Genomic DNA, 23,570 nt, shown 5'->3' on the forward strand with positions numbered 1-23,570 from the left:
TTTGAAAGACATTTTCAGGAAATCTGATAAATAGCAAAGCAGCTGAGAGGAAGATAGAAAAAAATCAGAACTGTAAAAGCTGCAGACTATATATACATATAATATATATGCATACGGTTATACATATACATCTCCATATATAGTATGGATACTGTACACAGACAAGGCGGGCTACGATGAGGTAGAGGTAAAATAGAGTGTTTTTTTTCTCCTTACACATATACTACTCTGACATTAGATTTTAAATTGATTTCCTAATGCAAATAGATTTATGGTATTGTATTCCATCCATTGACGTACCTAGCTAATATGAATCAAATCTGAAGGAAAGTAAGAGTTCTCAAAGATTTTACATTCTTACTTCCCCCACCCCCCACCACCCAACAAATGGAAATAGGTAGCTAGGTGAAAAAAAAAAAAAAAAAGACTCTCAATGAAGACTGCAGCATGAGCTCACCCCTGGTTAGACATTAGATCTGAGCAAGTGATCACCAAAAGGCACAAAATGCTAAGAAACCAGACTCCACTACTGTTTTCACGGGCAACATGTTTTATGAAAATGTATCACTATTAGAGGGACTATGACAATTTGAAATAGTAGGAATGAGTAATGGGGAAAAGGTGCTAACTAGCTTTATAAACATCAGATACACTTTGTGAGCTTTGTAGAACTTCAGTCTCCTACTGGTGTAACTATCCTCAGATAAGTCTGTAGCTGAAAACAGCATTCTAAAAATGTACATGGAAACCATACTCTCTTATTAGTTTTTTGAAAACAGCATTCCACTGATGCTGCTACTGCAGTATCTAGAAGAGCACCAGTGAATCCTTACGTACCAGTCAGGTATGACTCAAACTGTGAAGACTGGAGTCACTTATCTTCCCATATGTTAAGGACCCCACAAATATAGATTATAGTGCTGGAGAAGTTTTCACTAGTCTCAGAAAAAGAAACCTACTCTGACAGCATCCCTGGTCCTCCAAAAGGTCTGGAGCCAAAGCCTCCCATGGAGAAGCCCATGCCAACCACACTTCCCACATTTCTACCTGTCAGGAGTGGCCTAACATGGCCTGGAAGTGCAGGGTAAAGAAAATGTTCATCCCCTGAAGGCAGGGAGGGAAGATGACTCATCTGGTGCTGCTCCCAAGTCATCCTCACCAACCAAACCAACATCTCACTGATGTGCTCTAGAAACCACCCCATCTAGCTTTTCCAGAGAGGAAGAGATAAGACCACTATCTGGTCTTCTGCCCAAGGATAAATAAGCAGTCAGAAATGAGATCCTCCTACAAAGAATAGAGTGTCTGGTTCCAGTGTCCTCCTACGAAGAATAGTGTCTGGTTCCATTGCTGTTATGTAGACCATAATAGATAGATATTAGACCATAATAGATAGGCAGATAATTTTTCATTACTCTGCATGTTATAGCCCCTTTCCTTAACTTGTCAAGATATTATCAAGCTTTCTTCATTCTATATAAACACCAGCCAATGGAAACATAAAAGAAAAAAATTCTTTTTTCTCTCATTTAGTGGTAAATTCTGATAGATGGTTCAAGGCATGTTTCTGAGACAACCTTTGATAAGCTTTTTAAGAAACAGAGGAGGAGCAGACTCAGCAAAAGGTACTATACTTACCTCATTGCTTAGTTAGATCCTGACTCTAGTTACGTCAGTTATACAAGTGTAAAACACTCCAATAAATGAGTGGAGTTACTCTGGTACACCATCAGATAAGACTCAAGCTCTAATTTCCTTTTCAAATGTCTGCACTGCATTTTTCAGGATTAACATCATAAGGTCTATAAGTAGTAATACATGAAGGGTGAAATCTCACATGCAGATGGAGTCACTAGAAAAGCTGCTGGACTGTGTCTATGCACACTCTCATGGCACAGACTGTACGTGGGAACCTTTCTGTTGAGGACTGAGATGCATAGCCCTGTCCTCTGTAGCTGTGGTCCCCTCCTGTCTCCTCAGGCCCGCATCCTCCCTCCCTGCACACACCCCCTTACCATCCCTTTATTATCCCATATTAGTTTGAGCCTTACAAGTTTTCAGCAAAATCTTTGGGAGGGACATGCTAATTGTAAGCACAGCAACTCATAGACACAGGACAGAATAAGGTAAGAGAATTTGCACTAATTTTCTCCTTTCTCTGCTTCTTCCCTCCTGTGGAGTTAGGAATAAAAGCTCTCTTTCAATGAGAAAGTAGAATTGCTGGCTGCCCGGGCAAGCAAGTGAATGCAGTGACTGTGGCATTTGTGTTGCAGCCATTTTCATACAAACAATTCCAGATAACTTTGCAATATCAGCCTCAATGTGTACTTTGTTTGGAAAAGATTCCCCTAATCATCAAAGCACTGCATAAAAAACAATCATAGCAATTAGGGCATGCCAAATAGAAGAGACAGCTGTGAAGAATTTTTTGTCCATTTCTCTGAACATCCTTCCTTTGATTCACTTGAGTCGAGTTCAAATTTCTAGCCTTTAACTTCAAGCTCTTTCAAACAGACACAGCCCTTACATATCTACCAACTGCTAACACTGCTCCACTGTCTGCAGAGCAATAGCGAGGCCTCGCTGCTCACTCATCCACTCCTCTCCCAAACATACACGCTTTCTTCACACCATCCTTAGGGCTCTGAAAGTCTATCAGGCTCTTTCTGCCCCTTCCGAAGAGCAATTCCTGCTGCGGTATGTGACACGAAATAAGTTAGCATACTACAGCAAGGCCAAGAGAAGTTCAACATTTAAACATTTATGTTCTAACATAAACATAGATTAAAAACTCTATTTATCTGTGAGCTTCTTCCCTCTCTCCTCACTCATTTGAGACTGTTTTTACATCACAAGTGTTTTAGAATTGAATGTAGATCACTCTCCCACTTGCACAGCATCTAGCATCCCTGATCCTCATTTGAGTACTTGGATTTCATAGCTGGTAAGTCATATGATGGTAGAACATAGAAGTTTCTTTTTAACTGAATTGTATGCTACATTTTTATCTGAGACATATCAAATTTATTATCACGAAGCTAAAAAAATGTAGGTTCTTTAGCTTTAAAAAGTTAGTTTGGAAGAACCATTAAGAAACACCCTGAAAGCAGGTACAATAGAAGGAGGTTTCATGCAAAAAGAGGAGTCCTTTAAGAATAAGCTGTGCTGTACAATAGCTGTGCCACAGCTGCCACAACAGACAGGAAGTGAAAAACATCACTGGTTTCATATGAGCAACCAACACATTTCAGAGGAATTGTAAAAAGGACTGAGTTCAGCCTGCTACAATTTAAAGTACGTTTGTGGTTTAAAACTGATTCCAAAGAACACAAAACATTAACAACTTGGTGATTCCTGTTTCTCTGAGTTAAACTGTTTTATCCTCACTTCTAGTGTAATGGGAGAGACAAGAGAAATGTTACATGGTATTATGCACTTTCTTTAGGATGATACGCAGTGTTTTGTATGATTAAGAAGCTAGAAGAGGAACATCAGGTACAAATGGTGACTATCCTCCACTGACCAACAGGTCAAGTAAGCTATTGAAAATATTGATATTAAAAAGTCTTACAGATGATTCTCTCAGAACTATCACAAATTCTTTGGGCATACAAAATACTCCTAATTTAACTGATTCTTGTACAAAATTTCAGATTGGACCTCTCAGCAGTAGTTGGATTGCACTGAATGGAAGTGTAAATAACCCTTTTAAAAAAAGAAATTAATAAGGTGAGCTAAGTGAGCTGTTGGAAGCAAATCCCACTTTTAAGAACAAAGCCCCACATTCATTGCACCTAATTGTAGGTGCCAGCTAAGGAAATAAATTAGCACAGGTTCTCTCAATAAATGATTGAGAGAAAAGAACTTCCTGAGGGTGAATCAAGTTTAGGGGCATCTTTGGAGATGTCTCTCTGCTGTCTGTGGAAGAGCTCAAAATGACAGGTATTGTATTGTATTATTGTAGGAAGTTAATCAGAAAAATACCTTGTTTTTCCCCTTGGTGGAATAAGCCAAGTTACTGCATTACATTCAGACCTAGAAAGTAGCTGTTTCAGAGAAAATGAATAAACTATGAGGATGGGAAGAAAAAAACTACAGACAGAGCCTCTATAAGAAACTAGCACAAATATAAAAAAAGTTGGGATTTAGATTTTTATATGCATCTAGTGAACTTGTCAGCCCCAAATTTTAGGTTGTCCAACTTGAAAGTTTTAAGGGCTTTAAAAACACAGATGTGCAAATCAGTCACTGTTTTAATAGGCCTGTTTCCCATACACTGGGACACTGATACAACAAAGCGTTCATATTTTTGGATGGCAAGCATTTCGCTACTTGTTGCCCTCTGTTTTGCAGGATGTCGTCTTCATTTGCCTGAAGCCTTCCCTTTCTTACTCTGGGATAAGGCTCTACATCTGTGTTCTTGGGGCTGCCTGGCTTGAAACACGAATGGTGGCAACCAAACTGGCAGCACCAACACACATCTGCAGGGCATGCTCAGAACAATCTGCGATCCCCGCTAGCTAAAACAGCAAGCACAATGTCCAAAGTGAAAATAAGTGGACTGGGTAGAGAGGTGACAGTTCCAGTGCTTTCCAAACATCTTTACTTCAAGACAGTTTGCCAAGCAAACTAGTTTACAGCTCAAGAGGCGATTTGGCAGAGAGATTACAGCGACTACAGAAAACGAGCAGCACCCTTTGCCGAGTACACATCCAGCTTAATTAAGGCTGCATGTAGCCCTGTCACTTGCTATAAGCCTGCCTACTGATTTCAAGTTGTTAAGCAGCAACCACAGTTCCTTACTGCTATCCTTCCCCATAAGCAATGGCTGTTACACCAATGTCATTTCGTTCCTAACAAGAAAACTAACTCACATGTAATCCTCAAGAGAAACTTTCCTAAAACGATGTATGTGACACTCCACGAAAGTCTGAGAACACTTTAATGAACATCCCATTTTTGTACTGGCTGAACTATTTATTTTCAGATCTTGTTTCTTTAAGTATATCAGTAGTTTCTAGATTAATGTCACCCTTCTCTTCAGAAATGCTGTGACAGCAACTGGAGAAGGAGGGAGCCTAATGCTGGCAGCTGAATGCAAGTGCTGTGTAAATCTGTAGCGAGATGCTGCTGAGATAATAGAGAACTTTTGATATATATGCAAGTACATTGCCCATCAACTCATTAAATACTTCTCCTTGTGTGTACATATAAGGCCTATGTGTGTACATATACACAGTTGTGCTGCCATATATTCATTATAGTAGTTCTGGGTAATGATCCGTTTCATTATCTCTACTATCTCTGTAGCACTAGCAGAAAGCTGTGAGAATATATCAAATTGAAACATGTCTCCGTTACAGAGATATCTCCATTTCCTATGCAACTGGCTCATTTTAGAATTATCTTTGCTTGCCCATCACTCCTCCTCACCGCTTCTCGGGGACTTTCCATAACTTTACATCACCTATCTGTTTTAAGAATCAAAAAAAGGATGCCCCTCTGATAAAAGCATGCCCAGTTCCATCACCCTTATCAGAGCTATATGTCTGTGCTAGCTTTCAAAGTAGCCTCAAAAGGTTTAAATAATGTAATTTGGAACACAGATGTACAATCTGTAATAATAATGATAACATGAGTAGTAAGTACATGAAAAGAAAATATTTTCCCAAATAAAAGTTCTATACTATAGGTAAGATTCATCTAAATTAATTTTAGACACTGAAAATTAGGCGGTTAACTTAAACTACATGGTTTGTCTCCCCTTAGTTAAGGAATAGATGTACATACCTCCAGAGGGTGAGTCATTCTACCTTTACATAAACATCTCAGAAAAGTGAAAGGAATTGCCCTCAAGAAGTATTTATCTCTACCATCTGGCTATAGAAGAAGCCCAGGCAACTAGCTCAGACTAGATGCCAACCTTTTACCTGGCTATAATGAGATAAGATGAATTCCACTGTGATCAGAACCTCCACACGGTTTCTAAAATGTCCGGACACTAATTTCTTGCCTGTGTGTTGTCTGTTCTCAACCTCCAGCAGAGTCCTCCACCCCTTCCTAGTCTGACAGCTATAGCTAATACTGCTTCAGTTTTCAGTAAATGCAAAAATTAGAAGGCAGAACTAACAACTTTTCCTCAAACAGTTTTTGTTCTGTGCTCCCCACTTTATGTTGATGCTGGACGTCACTGATCTATGATGCAGGAAAAGGAGGTAGGACTCCTCTTGGTCTTTCCTAATATTTTCCATTGGTCCCAAGATATTTGCAGACAGGAAAAAGCAGCCCCAAACAGCCTGTCCCCTGTGCTCCACATCTTCCATTCATGCTATTTGTCACATGCACTTAATCCTGACTTAGCAGCATTCAGCTATCAGGACCTAATATTATGAAACTCGAAAAGAAAGATTTCATTAAAGAAATACAACGTTTCAGAACAATGGTCTATACAGACTGGATTCTTTTGGTATGTAGAATAAGACAGAGAAGGCAGATATGGATTGGCAATAAGGATTGTGAGCGGATTTTTACTGAGCACATTTCTACTGCCAAAAGTAATTTACGGGTGGGACAGAAGGAGCCTCAATTTTAATCTTTGGAACTATGAATGTGAACAATTCTCTCTGTAGAATTTATGAGCTGTTTTACTTATCAGTATTTCCTCAGAGTTTTCACGCAGTCAGATTGATTACCCTTTCCTCATACTGTTTGTGCACACTCAAGTTTGGCTATATGGTGCATAAAATGGACATGAACTGCATACTGTACCATACAAGGAAATTAAAGGCAGTGACATGTCAATCATGGTTATTAAATTTTTTTTCAAAAACACAATATGATATCACTCATAATAAAAATCTGTATTTCCAAATACTTCAGCAACAAGCATAACATAAATATTTGGGGATTTTTTAATTAACTAAATTCCATAGGTCATCTAAACAGACAGAATACAAGAAAAAATAGAGATGGGAAGAGTTTTATTTTTTCTGTAACAAGCTTGGCTTTCATAAAACAATTCATTCTGAACGTTTTCAGTGCACAAAGAACTTTTTTTTCCCCTTTAAATCTATAATTTCCATGAATAGAAGTCTCAGATTATCTGATAGTCAGAAAATATCAGTCATCTGGCATAAAACAGCTCAGGATACTGTCATAGCTTAACATTCCCAAAAATAAGGCCTCTGTCCTGGACCTACAATGCACTGCACTTCATTTCGAGGATCTCTTTCCTCATACAGTCACAGGGACCCTGACACAGACCACACAGACCATAGCTCTGCACACAACCACCAAGGCGCCCACAAAATAATGGATATATAATCTGTGTGACCCAAGCAAACATGGAACAGTACATCAATACATCTACTGACAAACAAACTGATTTCCCCAAGTAGCAGCACTAGCAGTGGCGGTTTCTGTCCAAGTTTACCTGTAAAACCTTGCTATAGAAAGGCTGGCAGAGATGTTAATTAAATTTCTCTAAAAAACATGCACTTTGTAGCAATGCCTGATGGTTACTAACCAACTACTGGATGGATTTCTTGAGTTATGAAGAAACCTGAGTACAGAGATTTTAATCATATATATTTTATTGGAGTTTCGGTTTTGATAGAGGCTGGAATACTCCAAGAACAAATACATGTCTATGAAGCATTTAAAAATGAACAGATGTAAAAATTTAAACCAAGATATTTTGTATTTTTCATGTCATAGAATCATAGAATCGTCTAGGTTGGAAGAGACCCTTGGGATCATCGAGTCCAACCATCTACCCTACTCTACAAAGTTCTCCCCTATACCATATCCCCCAACACCACATCTAAACGACTCTTGAACACATCCAGGGATGGTGACTCAACCACCTCCCTGGGCAGCCTATTCCAATGCCCGACCACTCTTTCTGTGAAAAATTCTTTCCTAATGTTCAGTCTAAACCTACCCTGTTGGAGCTTGAAGCCATTCCCTCTCGTTCTGTCATTAATTACCTGTGAGAAGAGACCAGCACCAACCTCTCTACAGTGCCCTTTCAAGTAGTTGTAGAGAGTGATGAGGTCTCCCCTCAGCCTCCTCTTCCTCATACTAAACAGTCCCAGCTCCTTCAACCGCTCTTCATATGATTTGTTTTCCAGGCCCTTCACCAGCTTCGTTGCCCTCCTCTGCACTCGCTCCAGCACCTCGATATCTCTCTTGTATTGAGGTGCCCAAAACTGGACACAATACTCCAGGTGTGGCCTCACCAGTGCTGAGTACAGGGGGACAATCACCTCCCTACTTCTGCTGGTCACACTATTTCTAATACAAGCCAGGATGCCGTTGGCTTTCTTGGCCACCTGGGCACACTGCCGGCTCATATTCAGCCACTTGTCAATTAGAACCCCAAACATGTCAACAAAATACGTTTACTCACTGTTTTATTTTATGTGCCTACCCAGATACACTTCAATAAAACAGAGTAATATGAAAAGTAACAGACATAACCCTATAAGACAGGATGTAGTCTGTTTAAAAAACACGATGGCGGTTTGTGGAAGAAGAAATGGCTTGAAAAATTGTCTTGTGATAATGTAAGAGGCTACAAATTGTCTAGCCACAATGAAATAGAATTATATTCTTACTCTAGTGAGTAAATGGAGAAACTCCCACTGATTTCAACAAGAACACAGTGAGTTCTGATTTTGGAAGGCTGATTTTGCCATGTTTCTATAATGAAGTATTTAAAGTGATGGAGTGAACAACAGACCTAAAGGACATCAGGGAGATGACAAAAGCAGAGAGCTGCAGAGAAGTACAGATATAGGGTAACAAATTCTAGTCTGTTTGGAATCTGACTCCTCAATAACAAACATTTTATTTACCGTCTCTGCCTGAGTCACTTCTGCATTGCTGAGGCAGCTCATGCCCCAGAGGAACCGGGGGAGGCAAAGCAGCCCAGGAGAGAGACAGCGGGGGGACAGACCACAGAGCTGCCTGCCAGTCCCCCACCTGCCACTGGGAATTCGGGCTGCTGAGCTGCTGTGAAGAGTGCTGGGGATGCACCAACTGAAATGCACAGTCTGAACGGCACAGGGATCAGTGCTTCTGCTGCTTTTGCCTGTTTCGGTATTGAACATACCAATTAATTCTACAAGTAACGGAAAGTAAAGAGATGTGTTGTACATCCCACTTTTATTACCATGAACAGTATTTCTACTCTAACTCTTCATATAAGAGTTAACATCTATGATAACATATATGACATGTGACATGTATATGTAAGTACACGTGTAATAAGTATTAATACACATATGTAATGTATGTGACATTTGGTACATGTATCAATAAAAAAGTATGTAGCTCATTTATGTCTCTAAATCACCTTCTGTAATACTTAAAAGATGCTTTATTGAGTATACTTTAAACTTATGTAAATACATAGATAAATGCCAATAAGTACCTGTATATGAGCACATGTATCCATCTCTGTCTTTAATATGCATCATAAACTAAGTATGTATAGTGGTTTCAGTCTATGTAGGCTGCACTACTGGTGCCAAAAAGCTAAACCTACATTTATTATCCCTGTGCTATAAAAATGAAATGTCACAGTGGCTTTAGAGGAGCTGTAATAACCCATGCAGTTAATGATTTGCTGTCTCAACATTTTCAGTCACCTCCACTCCAATCTGCGTCCTGCTGCTCTGAAAAGATTAGGACACACCAATGCTTGGCATACTGTAACACATGTGAAAGTATCCTAAAACCAACTGTAGCATGAAGTTAAGTAAATGAGCACAAAGGTTATTGGTTAAATAGCCCTTCTGAAGACTCTAAATAACTGTTAAGGAGAAAAACCCCAAACCGCACTCAAATTAAGACATTGCATTGATCTGACAAATGAAAAAGAACTGTAAAGTAATATTGCCTTACACAGTCCTTAAATCACCACCTGGAATTCTATCAAGTATTAGTTAAAATACAATCAGATTTAAAGCCTAAATCAACCAAAGGTAGTTTTAGCAAGAGCTGTTGCAGTTAGTGTTTCTTATCTTGTTACAAAGTGTCTAGTTGTATATTTCAGTTAAAATGTTGCAACACTAAAAAAACTAGTTGTGGCATCACACAGCCAGTGATAGAACCACACAACTCATACAGACAAGGCCATCATCTCGGGAAATATGTTTCTTATAGTCTGCCCCATAGAGAAACTACATAAAGTAATACCCCAAACATTTCCAAAAGATCCAAAATCTTTTGTTGCTCTGAAATGGTAGCAATGCCCATAGATTGTAATAAGCCTCCCCTCAGTCTTCAGATTAACTATTGCATCCATGCAGAGTTTTGCAAGAAACAGACTGAATTACACAAATAGGTTTGTTAATACAGCAGGAACCAATATTCACCTTCCAAAAGTCTAATTCTTGGGTATGTCACTGATTTATGGCTTGATCAAGATACATAATATTTCTATCTAATCAACTAGGACAAAATACGTTGTAACTGTGTTCTGAATCTCAGGTTACTCTGTGCAAAGGCCACTGAGATCCTTAAAAACATGTATACATCTGAGTGAAAATTACTGCTGAAAATCCTGACTTTATTGTCATCCAAGCTGAAATTTTTAATGGGAAGTGAAGGAAATGTTTGTCCATTTAGACTGAAATGTGACCACTATCGCTCTGCCTTTGCTGGCATTTATATCAGTATTTCACAATGAGATCTTACGACTTCTCCCAAATTAAATGAGATCACCTCTAATGTTCAAGAGAAAAGGGATCAAATTTTCCATAGATGCAAATATCTCCTTAATCCCCTTGCTTTTAGGGAGTCTGAGTTCTCCAATATCTCTTTTGCTGATCTGAGTCTCCTGTATTATGTTCTTTTTCTGTTGCCAAATTCCCTTTAAGTAATTTTTTTGAATGACAGTGTTTAGTCCGACACACCAGTTCCCAATATGCTCTGTGTTATCCCTTTTCTGAAACTTCATTTGATTTGCTTTTTCAGCTTCCCTCATGACTCTACGTCTTCCCTGCATCATGTCCACAAATGAGGCAGAATAACCCAGAAAAATGCTGCACTGACACGGCAGGGCCCTGGGAAGAAAGCCTTGTTTTCATTTCCACACATTTTTCTTATATTCCCCCCTCTCTTGTGCTAATAGGTTATCTTGCAAACCAAAAACTCTTTAAGGCTGTGACTGACATAGCTGTCCTAGATTGGAAAGGCTTTGCCCTCATTCATGGGTGAGAGAACCAGCAACCCATTCCAGACACCCAGCTGAAGAAACCTAGCTCTTGCTCAAGAGCAGTCAGCATCTGAAAGTTTTGAAAATTAGACTGTATTCAGACAAATGCATCTGGAGATGGCATCACCCATAAACAGACTTTTTGACTGTTAATTACTACACAGGGTTTCTCTGCAGAGCAACCTGCTTCTTAGATTTCAGCTAATAATACAGAACCGTAGCAGTCTTCAAGGGTGATACTGCAGTGAGGTACAGAAAACAATGAAGACATCACTATTCTCTTCTTATTTTTGTCAGGATCACATATTTCCACAGGAAAAAATGTACCTTGCATACAAAATGCCTTCTAATTGTGTCTTATTACAAGCAAGAGCAAAGAATGGATGTATTATTAAATTGACAGACAGGAAGCTCTTAACTGAAAAAAAAAAAAAAATCAGTTTTTCTAAGGTCATTCAAAGTAACTTCAGTAACATTTGTAGAAGTAGCTAATTAGATTATTTCTTCAGTATTAAAGGAAAAAAAATTAAAAATGAAATAATACTTAGCCACCAAACAACTTTACTCTAAATATAATAGCATTATTACCATCTTATATACGAGCTGAGTTCTAGGAGGTACTTGATAGAAGCCAGAAGTAAAACTAGGTTGTGGCTTCCCATGATAGTCGCTAGGCCCTACATTTCAAAAGCATTTCAAAAGCCAATCTGAACCTGCAGCTCTCAAGCTTTCAGATTTGTGCTGCTCCTTCATGAGAAACAGATTCCTTCAGCTCTTCCTTCCAGCACTCCCTCTCTGGCTGCTGAGCTGGCCAGCAATGACTAAAGCAGGCAGACTCATCAGCTGAGGAAATTTCTAAACTCCTTTTGAACTTTTATTTGTTATTTCGCATTCTTATTTAATGCCTATTTATTTCCACTACAGAGACAGCTTACAAAAAAAACACCCCAAAACCAAAAAACAAACCAAACAAAAAAAATATCCCCAAAAGAACGCAAACAGCCTGTTTACTGCTTAGATGTGTTGCCAGGAAATCCCATTGTTGTAGTGGTGAGTAAAAGTCCTGCACCCTGACTTATGTCTTACTCACCCTAAATCATGTATGAGCCAGGCAGCCTTTCCTGATTAATGAAAGTGGTCAAATGTTTTACAACACTTGCTAGGAAGTCATCTTTCTGTGCATGACCACTCCGATTACTAAGCTGTGATGGTTTTACACATGCCCTGTAAATCAAATCCTGATGCACAACAGGAAGTTTTCCCTGCCAAATCTTTTGGAGTTTAACACAGCATCAACATGGTACAAAGCCAGGTGTTAAAATTGTCAAAAGGAGATATTTTGAAATGGAAAACACAAGAGAGAGCTCAACACCTATTTTTGTTCTAGCTTTTAAAATTTGCTGCAATTCACCAATTCACCTGAATAAAATATTTTGAATTACTGTTGAGAGAGATATATAGAAAGATGAAATGTTTTCCACTGTATTACGATCAGAGGGGCAGAGCAGTAAAGGAGGGTTTACAGGAAAACAAACAAAACTAAAAAGATAAGTCAGTCCAAATGTCATGCTGAAAGTAGGTTAGGACAATACTAATATTATACTTGGTTAACTTCTCTCATGTTTTATGCAGAGTTAGTACAGACGTTTAGTGGCTGGCACCTTCTCAGTTTATATATCCAGAAATACTATGATCCAGCCCTAACCACTTTAAAATTATGCTTCCCTTTGATTTGCTTATTTTCCAAGTTCTCTCAAGGTGGTTTACACAGAACATACATAAGAGCCATCAAAAATCTGCACAATTTACACGGGGGAATTATCCCTTCGCATTTACCAGACAAAACACTCCGCATTCCTTTTCTGAATTTTAAATAAGTTATGCTATCTGTCAGCCAACCTCCTTTTGCCAGTAAAAGCAAAAAAGAAAGGTTTGTGACCTTAAAAACATCATGGGCAAGTGAAGATTCACACAAAATATTCCACTAGTAGGTTTGAGAATAGATAGATGCTTCCTCCTCTTCCAGCTTAATCCCCAAACAGCCTCGCTGTCAAAAGGCTATTGTTAAGGCATGGGCTTCCTCCAAGACCACATCCTGTGAATCAGGTCAAAGTGAAACACAGAACTGCTTTAAATGAACTACTCTTTGCGTGCCCTGTATGCAAGTGCAAGAAAAACTACACCACTCAAAAAATTAGCGTACTAGAGAAAAAAAGACAGTGGACCTAAACCAGAATGAACACATAGTTAAAAGCATTAGCCATTCTCATTTGTCATTGAAGCCCTTATTATTTACTAAATACAAGAGTTTCTGATACAAAGAAGCTAGATGGTGTATTCAAAGGAAGAAATTAGGACCAAAAAAGTAATCTACCTTTAAAAAAGGCCTGCTTTTATTCCATAACTTTTTCTACTTCCCACATCTTATTAAATAAGCAAAAAGCCCATCAACAGCATTGCACACAGGACTTTTGATGAGTGTTATACTGCTCCACAAAGGGCACGTGTTCCGTGTCTCTAATAAATTATGTCAGCATCTGTGTTGATCGGATACTTCAAAATCAAAGGATGTGGCTCCTGGAGTAAAATTCCACCTCCAGCACAGAGCTGGGCCACACTGATGCTAACCACTGACATTGTAATGAACAAAAAGTCAAAACGGTCCTTATGAAGCAAGCAGGAAGAAAAACCTCATTATCTGGATGTTTTAACTGATCCCTTAGAAAAGACAAAAGATGGGCTTGTGGTTATGATGTGGAGACTGGGACTTAAGATATATATGACTTGAAATTCCTAGTCCTGCCACAAAGTCCCAGGCTGGGTGTGGGAAAATCATCCATTTCCCCTTTAATCTCTGCTCTCCCTCTGCACTGCGTGGATAGTAGTTTTCCTTTACTCCCACACTCTGTGTAATACAGCCACACATTCTGTAGGGCTGTGACTAACATCTCCTGTGTGCACGCACACTACCTGACATGATAAGGCATCAAGGTCTGGTTGAAACTGAGAAAAAAATCCCAGAAAGGACATTCTCCTGTGTTTTTACCTGAGGCAAAAATGTTTCAACTGAACTGAACATCCTAATCTGGGTGGTACCCCTAACTCTGCTGGGTGTATTGGGATGCTCCTGTCTTCTAGGGAGCAGGCTGAACAGCCCCTGCAAAATGCAGCCAGCTGAAATATTCACTGCAGTGCTCCTCAAGGGTATTTTAAAGGATCTCAGAGCCCTAAACTGAACTGGATTCACAGGGCTTCTACATTCCTTGTTATTGAGCAAAGAACTGAGTCCCTGAGAGTTACACCACTGCCTCGCCAGATCCTGAGGCACAAGGGGACTGCAGTACTGATGTCCTATATGCCAAAGAAATGAGCGGTTCCAAGCAAGCAACTAGCGGGCTGGTCTCCAATGATACCCTGCCTGTGCTTTCGGGAAACTTAACTGGAATTGCAATACTTCAGGGAAATGCCTCTGGAAACACCCATATTGTACCATGGCATTTTTTCTAAAGTAGCAAAGCTGCTTCCAAAGGGAGCCCTCACATCCCTATGGCACTGTGGGCCGCAGGGCTGTCAGCTTAGGTTCCCAGAATAGCATGGTAACATTACCACAGACCTGCACTCAGCTGAATCAACAAATGAGAAAAGAGAATGAGGAGACCATCAGGATGGCCATCAAGTCTTTTGCATGAGGAAGGATCAGTGCTAGTAATGCTATGAATGGCAGGTGTACACATGCTTGTTTTTTAAAATTCTCCAGTGATGGAGATAGTATACCTTCTGCATGCAAAGCATTCCTCTGTTTATCTGCTGTTACTGCTGGGAAGTTTTACTAAAGCCTAACTAAAACCTCCTGGGGTATAATATAAGCCCATTATTTTTATCTAGAGATGGAGACCACTTATGTCCATTTATGGTCATGGAGAAGAGATTACCCCAAGAGGCTGCATTTATAAGCTCTGGTGTTGCACCGAGCAAATGTTGCTGGATTGCTTCAGGTTCTGGAGCTCTGCTGGTTTTCACACATATGGGAATCCACACTCAGGCATACTCCCATTTTCAAGGAAAGAGAATTTTATAATGAAAAGTTGTTTGGTCAGGAAATCCCCAAGCAGCTTCCCTAGGCAAAGATGCAATACAAAAGAGTAAGAGCAATTGTTTTCTGCTGATGCCTAACACCAGCTCACAACACACAACATAATATGAAAGAAACAGAGTTCTACATTCTTACTTTGTGAGAGAAATGAAACAGCAGTAGAAAATGTCCTGGTTTGAAGTAAAACAGAGGTTTTATGTTCAGGTTGGTAAATATTCTCCTATCCATGATCCAAATTACAAACAAAAAGCATCTTTCAGCCTACACTCAATACAATTTGCTGACAAATACAAAAGCTTTGAGAGTTACATGCTGTGTTACTGTGCATTTATCTCAACTATATGAAAATGGTTGGTACAGACGATTAGAAAATAAACATGTAACAGTGAATTTGCTTCCAAGCTCATACAGCATGAGGCTCTTAAATCAGTTATAATGTGGCGCAGACAGATGGTGCTGGATACATAAAGCACATTAAAGACGCTGTTATCTGTTTGATAAAGAAATAATTCAGAGCACAAGGCAAGAAGCTGAAATTGCTGACAATCTGAACTCCTGCCAACTGTCCTGGCTTCACTGGGGCTGTGTGAATTTTAAACACACATAGTCCCAGGTGTCAGCAGTGCCGATTGAAATTTCTGGCAGCTAGTTCAGTGCTTTTGAAACAATGCTGGCTTCCCATCACTAGCGGTCACTATGGGGAGAAGATGGGCGGTCTCTGGCTGCTTCTGCTGCCCTTTTTGTTGCCTTGGCCGTAGTGCTGTAAATGAAACACTCGGCACAATGAGCAGCCTCTTTTCTTGCCAACCCACAAGACAGACGTCTTCAATGCACACGCACTGAGAAAAGGAAGGGTATGACAAAATGGGGAAATAAACTCATTTTTTTATGTTCCCTAGATTCAGTATGTCAAAAAACTTGGTGGAGCTTGGCCCCGAGAGACTGGACGAAAAGGTATCCAAGAAATTAAAAGGTCAAAGAGATGTGGGATTGCAACAGATGCTCTGCTTGGGAGAGTTAGGGAATGGTGGGAAAGGGTCACAAAGAATCTAAGCAAATGGTGTGGAAGGGTCAGCTGAGGAAAGACGGAGATATGGAAGCCATTCATGGCACACATCTGGTTTTCCAATGTGCACAGTACTCCCGTTGGTGTGAGCAGGAGCTCCACCCATGTACGGAAAGCAAAAATATTTGTCTTGAGATCTGTCTGGATAGAGGAGCCTAGCTGTCCTCCAAGTCTGGTGACGGGCAGGAGTTACCACATCACCAACATACTGCTGACAATTGATGAGGAAAAAATGGGAGATTTCCATGTTTATTCCAATGTCCTACTGCAACCAGGCTGACTGAATGACACTGGAAGACCTTAGACCAAGACTGAGATGCAATAGTTCGATACCAAATGAAATGGACCTCAAAAGTCACTTTCACAGCAGTGTTATGTGTTTTTGCCTAATTACATAGAAGTATTTAGTATTGTTTTGTGAAACTGACACTTATTTTAAATTACTTTAATGATATTCACTTGGTACAACTAAGTGTTTCATATCCCATTCTTTGTTGGCCATGTTCCCCAGGTAGAACATAGCTATTCTTCTTTGTTCTGTCGATTCACAGACTGCTTCCCCAGCCTGACTCCCTAGATTTCTGTGATCTTACAGAAGCAGCCAGCCGTGTCTCTTTCATCAGGTGGATTTTGGATTTTTCATCCAAAAGGCCTTGCAGCAGATCAATTTCCTAACTTCCCCTGACATCTTCCTGTATCAAAGTTAGGTTGTTTAATGATGAACTTGGTGGGGCTGGACCCTTCTAAGGGAGATCACAAACTTCTGTCCACACATCCTCTGGATACCAGTATCTCCATGCTACAAGAATCTTAATATAAACCCCCCAAACTGTAGTACCTAGAGAAGTTTTAGGTTTACAGATGTGTACTGGATCAGTTGTAGAGCCTGACTAGTACTTTCCAGTAATGAACAGTGAAATGAAAAATGTTGCAGTCATGACAGGAAGACTTGATTAGTGGATAGAGAAAAATAAGTCATATGCAGAAGCCTGTAAAGATGTCTGCCAACAGGAAGGAAGAAGCAGATAAAGCAGACAGCAGCAGACAGATAGCATGGACAAAGAGGGAAAAAAAAAAAAAAAAAAAAAAAAAAAAGATATAATATGACAGTAAAGGAATAAATTAACTTGGGAAAGAAGGCTAAAATCTTATCATTCAAGTCATATAACCAAAACACTACAATTAATATATCAGATTCAGCTCAGAGAAAATTCAGTTTGCAAGCATAAATGATGGTGCAGTGATCTTGAAAGAGGAAAGTTTGATGATGGGAGGAAAACCCTGGGAGCACTACTAGGAGCAGGCCCGGACAGCCAAGCCAGAAGACCAGAGTGCCCAGCAGGGGTGCTGACTCCCAGCAGCTGCCCAGCTTTGTGCCAGAGAGGATTTGTGGCAGTGCCCTTGCAAATACACCATCAAATGCGTGAGGGCAGCTCAAATCAATTATGCTGACCTGCAGTAAAACACTATTGGCACTTTGCTACATGTCAATATAGTGCAGAGTTATCATATAGTGAGTAAAATAAGTTGGTTTTGCAAAAAAAACCCTCTTTCTTTGTTCCTTTACTTTCAAGCCATTGCTTCATTTACCTTTCTACAATATTGCTTAATATTTTTTCATTTTGTTACTGATTAATAGCACATCCTACAACAAGAACAGTATCACAAGGCACCCTAGCATGATCTGATAATTTTGGTCACGTTAATATAGCAAGCAGTATAAAAGCAGTGGCACAGAAAGATAAATTATACTTTACCCACAGTTAGAAAAATATTAAGAAAGATATTGGTGTTTTCAGATGTGGGTTTGCATAAAAACACACTATGGTCCAGCTGAACAGCAAAACTCCATCTGCTTCAAAGAGAGCCAGCATTTCACCTCATGAATCCAGCAGCTGGATTCCTTTCCTGTGTACATATATAGGAATAAACTTTTGTCTATATGATACTCAGGGAAAAAGAATGTGCTCTGAATGCTTGCGTTCAAATATTTTGCATGACTATTCACATCATAAGTGTTCATGCAGTCAGTTTAAACATTAGTGAGTTTAGCACGAAAACAGATGGACCTGTGTGTGACTTAGGTACCAAAGCACAAATTATGGAAAGTATGAACAAAAGTGTAGTTGAATAAACTACACACAGACTAATTTAAATCAGTGGCAACTTATTATTTGTTTTCCTAGGTTTAACTACGTTCTATCCAATTAAGAAAAAAGTTGAACATAATCACTTATCCTACCACAGTTTTTATTAAAATAATAATATCACTTTTATTACACTTCCAACTGCATCATGTCCACAAAAAAGAAAACACCAAGAATACATGCACAAGTGCTGCAAAGTCATGTGAGATGGAAGAGATGCCTAGGGAAAAGAGAACTGATGTTTGCAGCTGTATTCTTAACCACCTTTGGCAATGCAGTTGTGTGAGAAAGCCAACACAAGTGTCAAAAGTATCAAACAATCAGGTGTGGTGAGACTGACGGCCATAGAGGAAACAGCTGGGTGGCAATGACCTGCTGTATTGACATGTATAATCCAAATTTATCTTGGAATCCTTAGCACGTATAGATAGCAACAGGATATGTCACAGTGACTTCATGTGTCAATCCAATGCCTTCCAGACAGGATGAGAAAGCTGGTGACCCACAGAGCAGCACATGTAAAATATCAAAGAAAGCAATGCTAATGCTGCAATCCAGCAGCAAAGGGCAAAAGCTAATCAGATGATTAATTCATATGTTCCATTGTCTTTTGCAGACAGATATCCACAATTCTTCTCTCAAAAATCTGTGCTGCCTTATACCCAATGATATAACATAATCATACAAGTAGTATACTATATAGGCAGATTGTAAAAAAGTTGGAAACTCAGACTAAGTATTCATTACATTTTGATTGAAAGACCTTTTATCACTGTTATAATAGAAACATTCCAAATGTATAGCATTGTATACCACAGAGCCACATGGCAATATCACATTTGATTAATATGTTTGCTAACCAAAGAAATCAACGAAAGGTCTATTGGAAACAGCGCTCACAAATGGTCAAGCTCTGGGACAACACAATCTGTAATGCAGAACTTGCATCTGCTCAGCAAACCTGAAGAGACATTAACCCTAACAACTCCCTCAAATTTAGAACTACTGCTCAGATAACCTGGACATACCACTGAGGCTACCAGGCACTGGGAAAGAGGGTGGCATGGATCTCCATCTCTGATGAAGGAAAATAACATTCAATACTTTTAGTCTGATACTTTGAAGTTTACTAGTAAGAAAAGCCTAAAAATAATTTCTTCAACATAACCACCCATCTTATAACCCAAACTACTTTGGCAAAAAAAAAATTTCATTAAACTTGCTTAAAAGGTGAATAAAAGACAATTCTTCAAAAAAGTGTGCCTGCAAGAAAATTGGGCAAAGGGCTGCCACTAATCTTTAACGGGAATGCTCGACCTGTAAGGGGGGAATACAGAAAGGCTGCAGAAATAAGTAAATTCTTGAATGCTCAACTTTTCTGTAAACCCAGGTGGTCAGGGGAGGTTCTCAGACCATCACGTGCACAAACTGGCCTTACTCTTTGGGGACCATCCTTTAAAAGTGCTCAGCTGCCTCCATTGGGAACAGAAAGAGAGAGAGATCTAATGGCTGGTAGGCTGTTTTTTGGAGGTGGGTTTGGTTTGCTTTATTTTTTCTTTAAAAAACAGTCTCTAAGATTACAAGTATTGCCAAACTCATGAAACATGAAATGCCAAATTGGGATCACAATTTGGGTCCATCTAGCCTGTCACTTTACTCACTTGTACTTCAGCAGTGCTCAGGACCAGATGCTTTGGAAGGATATGACTCCCCATTAAGTCTCATGTTAATGACTAGTAGTGCCCAAGTGGTTTAAACACTGAAGGCAAGATGCTTTATATCTTTCTCCACACTTTTTTCAAGAATCAAGAAATACCTCTCAGTAGGCAATGTAATTGTATTCTTTTTTTCTGAAACTAGTACTTGCAAATCTAATTTACTTTTCATGCAATATCCATTAAAGAGGAAACTTAAAGAATATTTTCCATTAAAAATAAGCAAACAAGTGGGAATCACACTGTGTTGAAAAGTTGTATCATTATCTTCATGTCAGACTCATGTCATAGAAAAGAGCTGTTCATCACTTCTGGTAATCAAGAGATGAACAGTCTGGTCCTTCATTATAGCTCTATATAGCATGTCTAAGACCACCAATGCATCATCTTTAGAAGGCAGGGAGAGGTGATAATTTTTCCCTTGGAGTTTTTTCTAAGTGACAGGACCAAAATCTCCTGGGGAAATATGTGGCAGGGATTAAAAAAGGAAACCAAATGTTCAGAAACCCAACCCCGTGCTTTAACCACAAAACCAACTTTCTTCACTAATACTGAATTAACCCAGTAACTAAAAACAAGGGAAAACCAAGTACATATATTATGTGTATCTTGTCACTTTAACAACTCTGACGACACTCAAGTGTCCTCAAACTAAATACAAAGCGACTACAAATAAATGTCTAATCAGTCTGGTAATCAGTTCCACAAACTAAAAGTACTAGAAAAGCAAGGGAAAGTAACCTCACATAACACTGCTTGCTGAAGCTTTTAAATCACACATTCAGCTGTAATGTACTGACTGAAAGATCTACAGGAATATATACTACTGACAAGAAGTGTTCAAAGCATGAAAAATATTTTCTACTACAGCAGAAAGACTAGTAGAACTCAAGCAGAAGTTTTTTAATTATTAATTAAGACTCAAAAAGAACACCCTTACAAAAGAAAAAAACCTAAGCAGTCTAAAAAATATGGCATTGAACTTCAGACAAACCTTTTAAAAAAACAAAAAAACCAATGAATCAGAGCTAGATGGGGCTAGGAAGAAGCTATTTTGCAGAGAAAAACACAGGTACTTTTACTGAGAAGCTGTTTTTCTGGTTCAGCAGTTCTGCAGCAAGAGTAGCCAGATCATTTGAAAAGTGAAAAGAAAATCAATTACTTGTTTTTATTTTAAAAGAGCCTCCCTGTGGGAATAGGTGTGGGCGTGAGAGCTCTTTTTAAATTTCATAATAAAACATGAAGCAGCCAAGACTTTTTTTTTTTTTTTTTTTTTTTTTAAGTGCTGTCATGTCATTGCTCTGCTTACTGGGTGCCGGGATGATTTTTCTCTACTTATGATTCTACTGATCCTTATCAAAATGCATCTGTGAAGCATTTAACACTAACATTTGAAAACAGAATATTTATTCAAGCACAAACACTGAGCAACACAAATTTCCAAGGCTGCTATGCAAGTTCACTGATGTCAGCAAAAGTCTATTATTTACCCAGTTAGTCTCAAGTTCTGCATGCAATAGGTTTCTATCAGAATTTTGTCTGAGCAAATCAACATTTTCTGAGAACTGAAATCCACAGGTAAAGTTTACAACTAACCTTGCTATCTTCGATCTCCTGGGTTTTTCCTTGAAGCGCTCTCCTCTCTCCAAAATCACAGGTTGACTTTAAGGTAAGCTGACAAGAAAGCATTGAGCTCTCCGCCCCAGTAAGCTCCAAAGACTTTGGTGAGTACTGCTGCGAGCCGGCGGGGCCAAGGTTGGGTATCGGGAGGGCAGTGTGAACAGGCTTTGACCCTACAGCTGGCTGTCTTAGCTTGGAGGCAACCCCAAGTACAGGCATGGCTTCTATAAAAGTATCTTCTTTCTGCCAAAGAAAATGCTCCTGACCTCAGTCTGGTAGACTCCAGCTTCAGCAATTCCAGAACAAATACTTTAAAGAAAAGTAGCAGTCATCTTTTCAAAAACTTCTTAAAACAATCTTATTACGAGTTTCACAAGGAAGCAAAACTTTTCCTTCATCTCTCCCCTTCTCCCTCGCAGCCACTCACACTCGCTGCTCAGTGAGTCAGTGGCTCTGTAAGACTAAACACTCCTTTGGGGCGTGAACTTTTCTTGAAGGTAATTGCCACAGAGCTGCCTGTCTGGGATTAAAGAGCTCACAAATTCACTTTCTCTTCTTCCTACAGCATTCCAGGTCTGTGTCTTAAGTGAATGAAGGATGGGAGAAAGGGAGGGAGAGAAGAGATGAAACCTCCCCGTACTCCAACTGTCAAAACAGCTCTGAGACCACAACACTGGAAGCAGAGACCTCTTCCTGACTACATAAATAACCAGCCCACATCTTAAAAAAAAAAAAAAAAAAAAAAAAAAAGACCTTTTTTTTTTTTCTGATTTAAAAAAAAAAAAAAGGACCTGAGTAGTGGCCAAAGCAAACAGCTGTTGGAAGAGTTTTTATCCCGGAAATAATCTCAGCAATGAAGCTGTTTGTCTGATTCCTGGCTATTTTTCACTGCTGACAACCATGAGCTACGGTGTTTCATTCCCTGTTTCTCCCGTGAAATCAGGTTAAAATCGTGCAAGAGCATGGCTAGGAACAGACGCTGAATCACAGTGTGGGTAACGTCTGTCTGTGCTATGAAAAATCCATACAAAAACACAGAGCAGGATATAGGAAAATCATGAGCATTGTTAAAAGATTTAGTCAATACAGCTTTCAGAGGTTTGTTTTTTTTTTTTTCTTTCTTTCTTGGTGGTGGTGCTAACGTCATCTATTCAATGTTAACACTTCCCTTTCTAAAAACATTTAAAGCTCCATGAAGTCCATGTCCAACACATCATTTCTGCTTGTTGCTCATAGAAATATTCCTGGTGGCAACCTCAAATCCTTGTACATGGAAATACAAGACAGATAGGCAAGCAGAGCAGGCTATAAAATGAGTCACAATGGACAGTCCAAATTGCTGAGCAGCATAAATGCTTAAAAGGACAATTGTAAATTCCTTTGAGAGCCTATAGCAGGGGAACAATTTTAAAGTCTGATATAAAGAAAAAATATGCAGAAATGCCACACCATTAAACTCCTGTGGGATTTTATCACCCAGCATTGTGGACAAAAATGTTCCACATCTCTTCCAAAATAAAACATAGAGAGACAGGACAACCTGAATCCTATTCTGCCACTACATGGTATTAACATGTCTATATATTAACATGTCATCCCTGAATAGTATGTATTATTAACACTATAGATGTAAGCCCAAGGGAAAAAGAGATCCTTCTGGACTTTTTAAATTCTCAAATTAAGGATGGCAAAAGTTAGAAAAAGC

At 39.2% G+C, this 23,570-nt stretch overlaps 1 protein-coding gene across 2 annotated transcripts in view; it reads right to left on the minus strand.

The window, feature by feature from the left end:
• The window catches only part of NAV3 (neuron navigator 3), a 270,214-nt gene extending 247,782 nt beyond the window's left edge, over positions 1-22,432 (minus strand). For both annotated transcript variants that reach the window (XM_074168208.1, XM_074168207.1), the window contains exon 1: positions 21,842-22,432. In XM_074168208.1, coding sequence (XP_074024309.1) covers positions 21,842-22,084 — 243 coding nt within the window. In that variant the 5' untranslated portion in view covers positions 22,085-22,432. The remainder of the gene's footprint in view (positions 1-21,841) is intronic.
• Between the last annotated feature and the right edge of the window lie 1,138 nt (positions 22,433-23,570).

The sequence above is a fragment of the Numenius arquata genome, chromosome 2 (assembly GCF_964106895.1).
Source record: "Numenius arquata chromosome 2, bNumArq3.hap1.1, whole genome shotgun sequence".
Classification (NCBI taxonomy): domain Eukaryota; kingdom Metazoa; phylum Chordata; class Aves; order Charadriiformes; family Scolopacidae; genus Numenius; species Numenius arquata.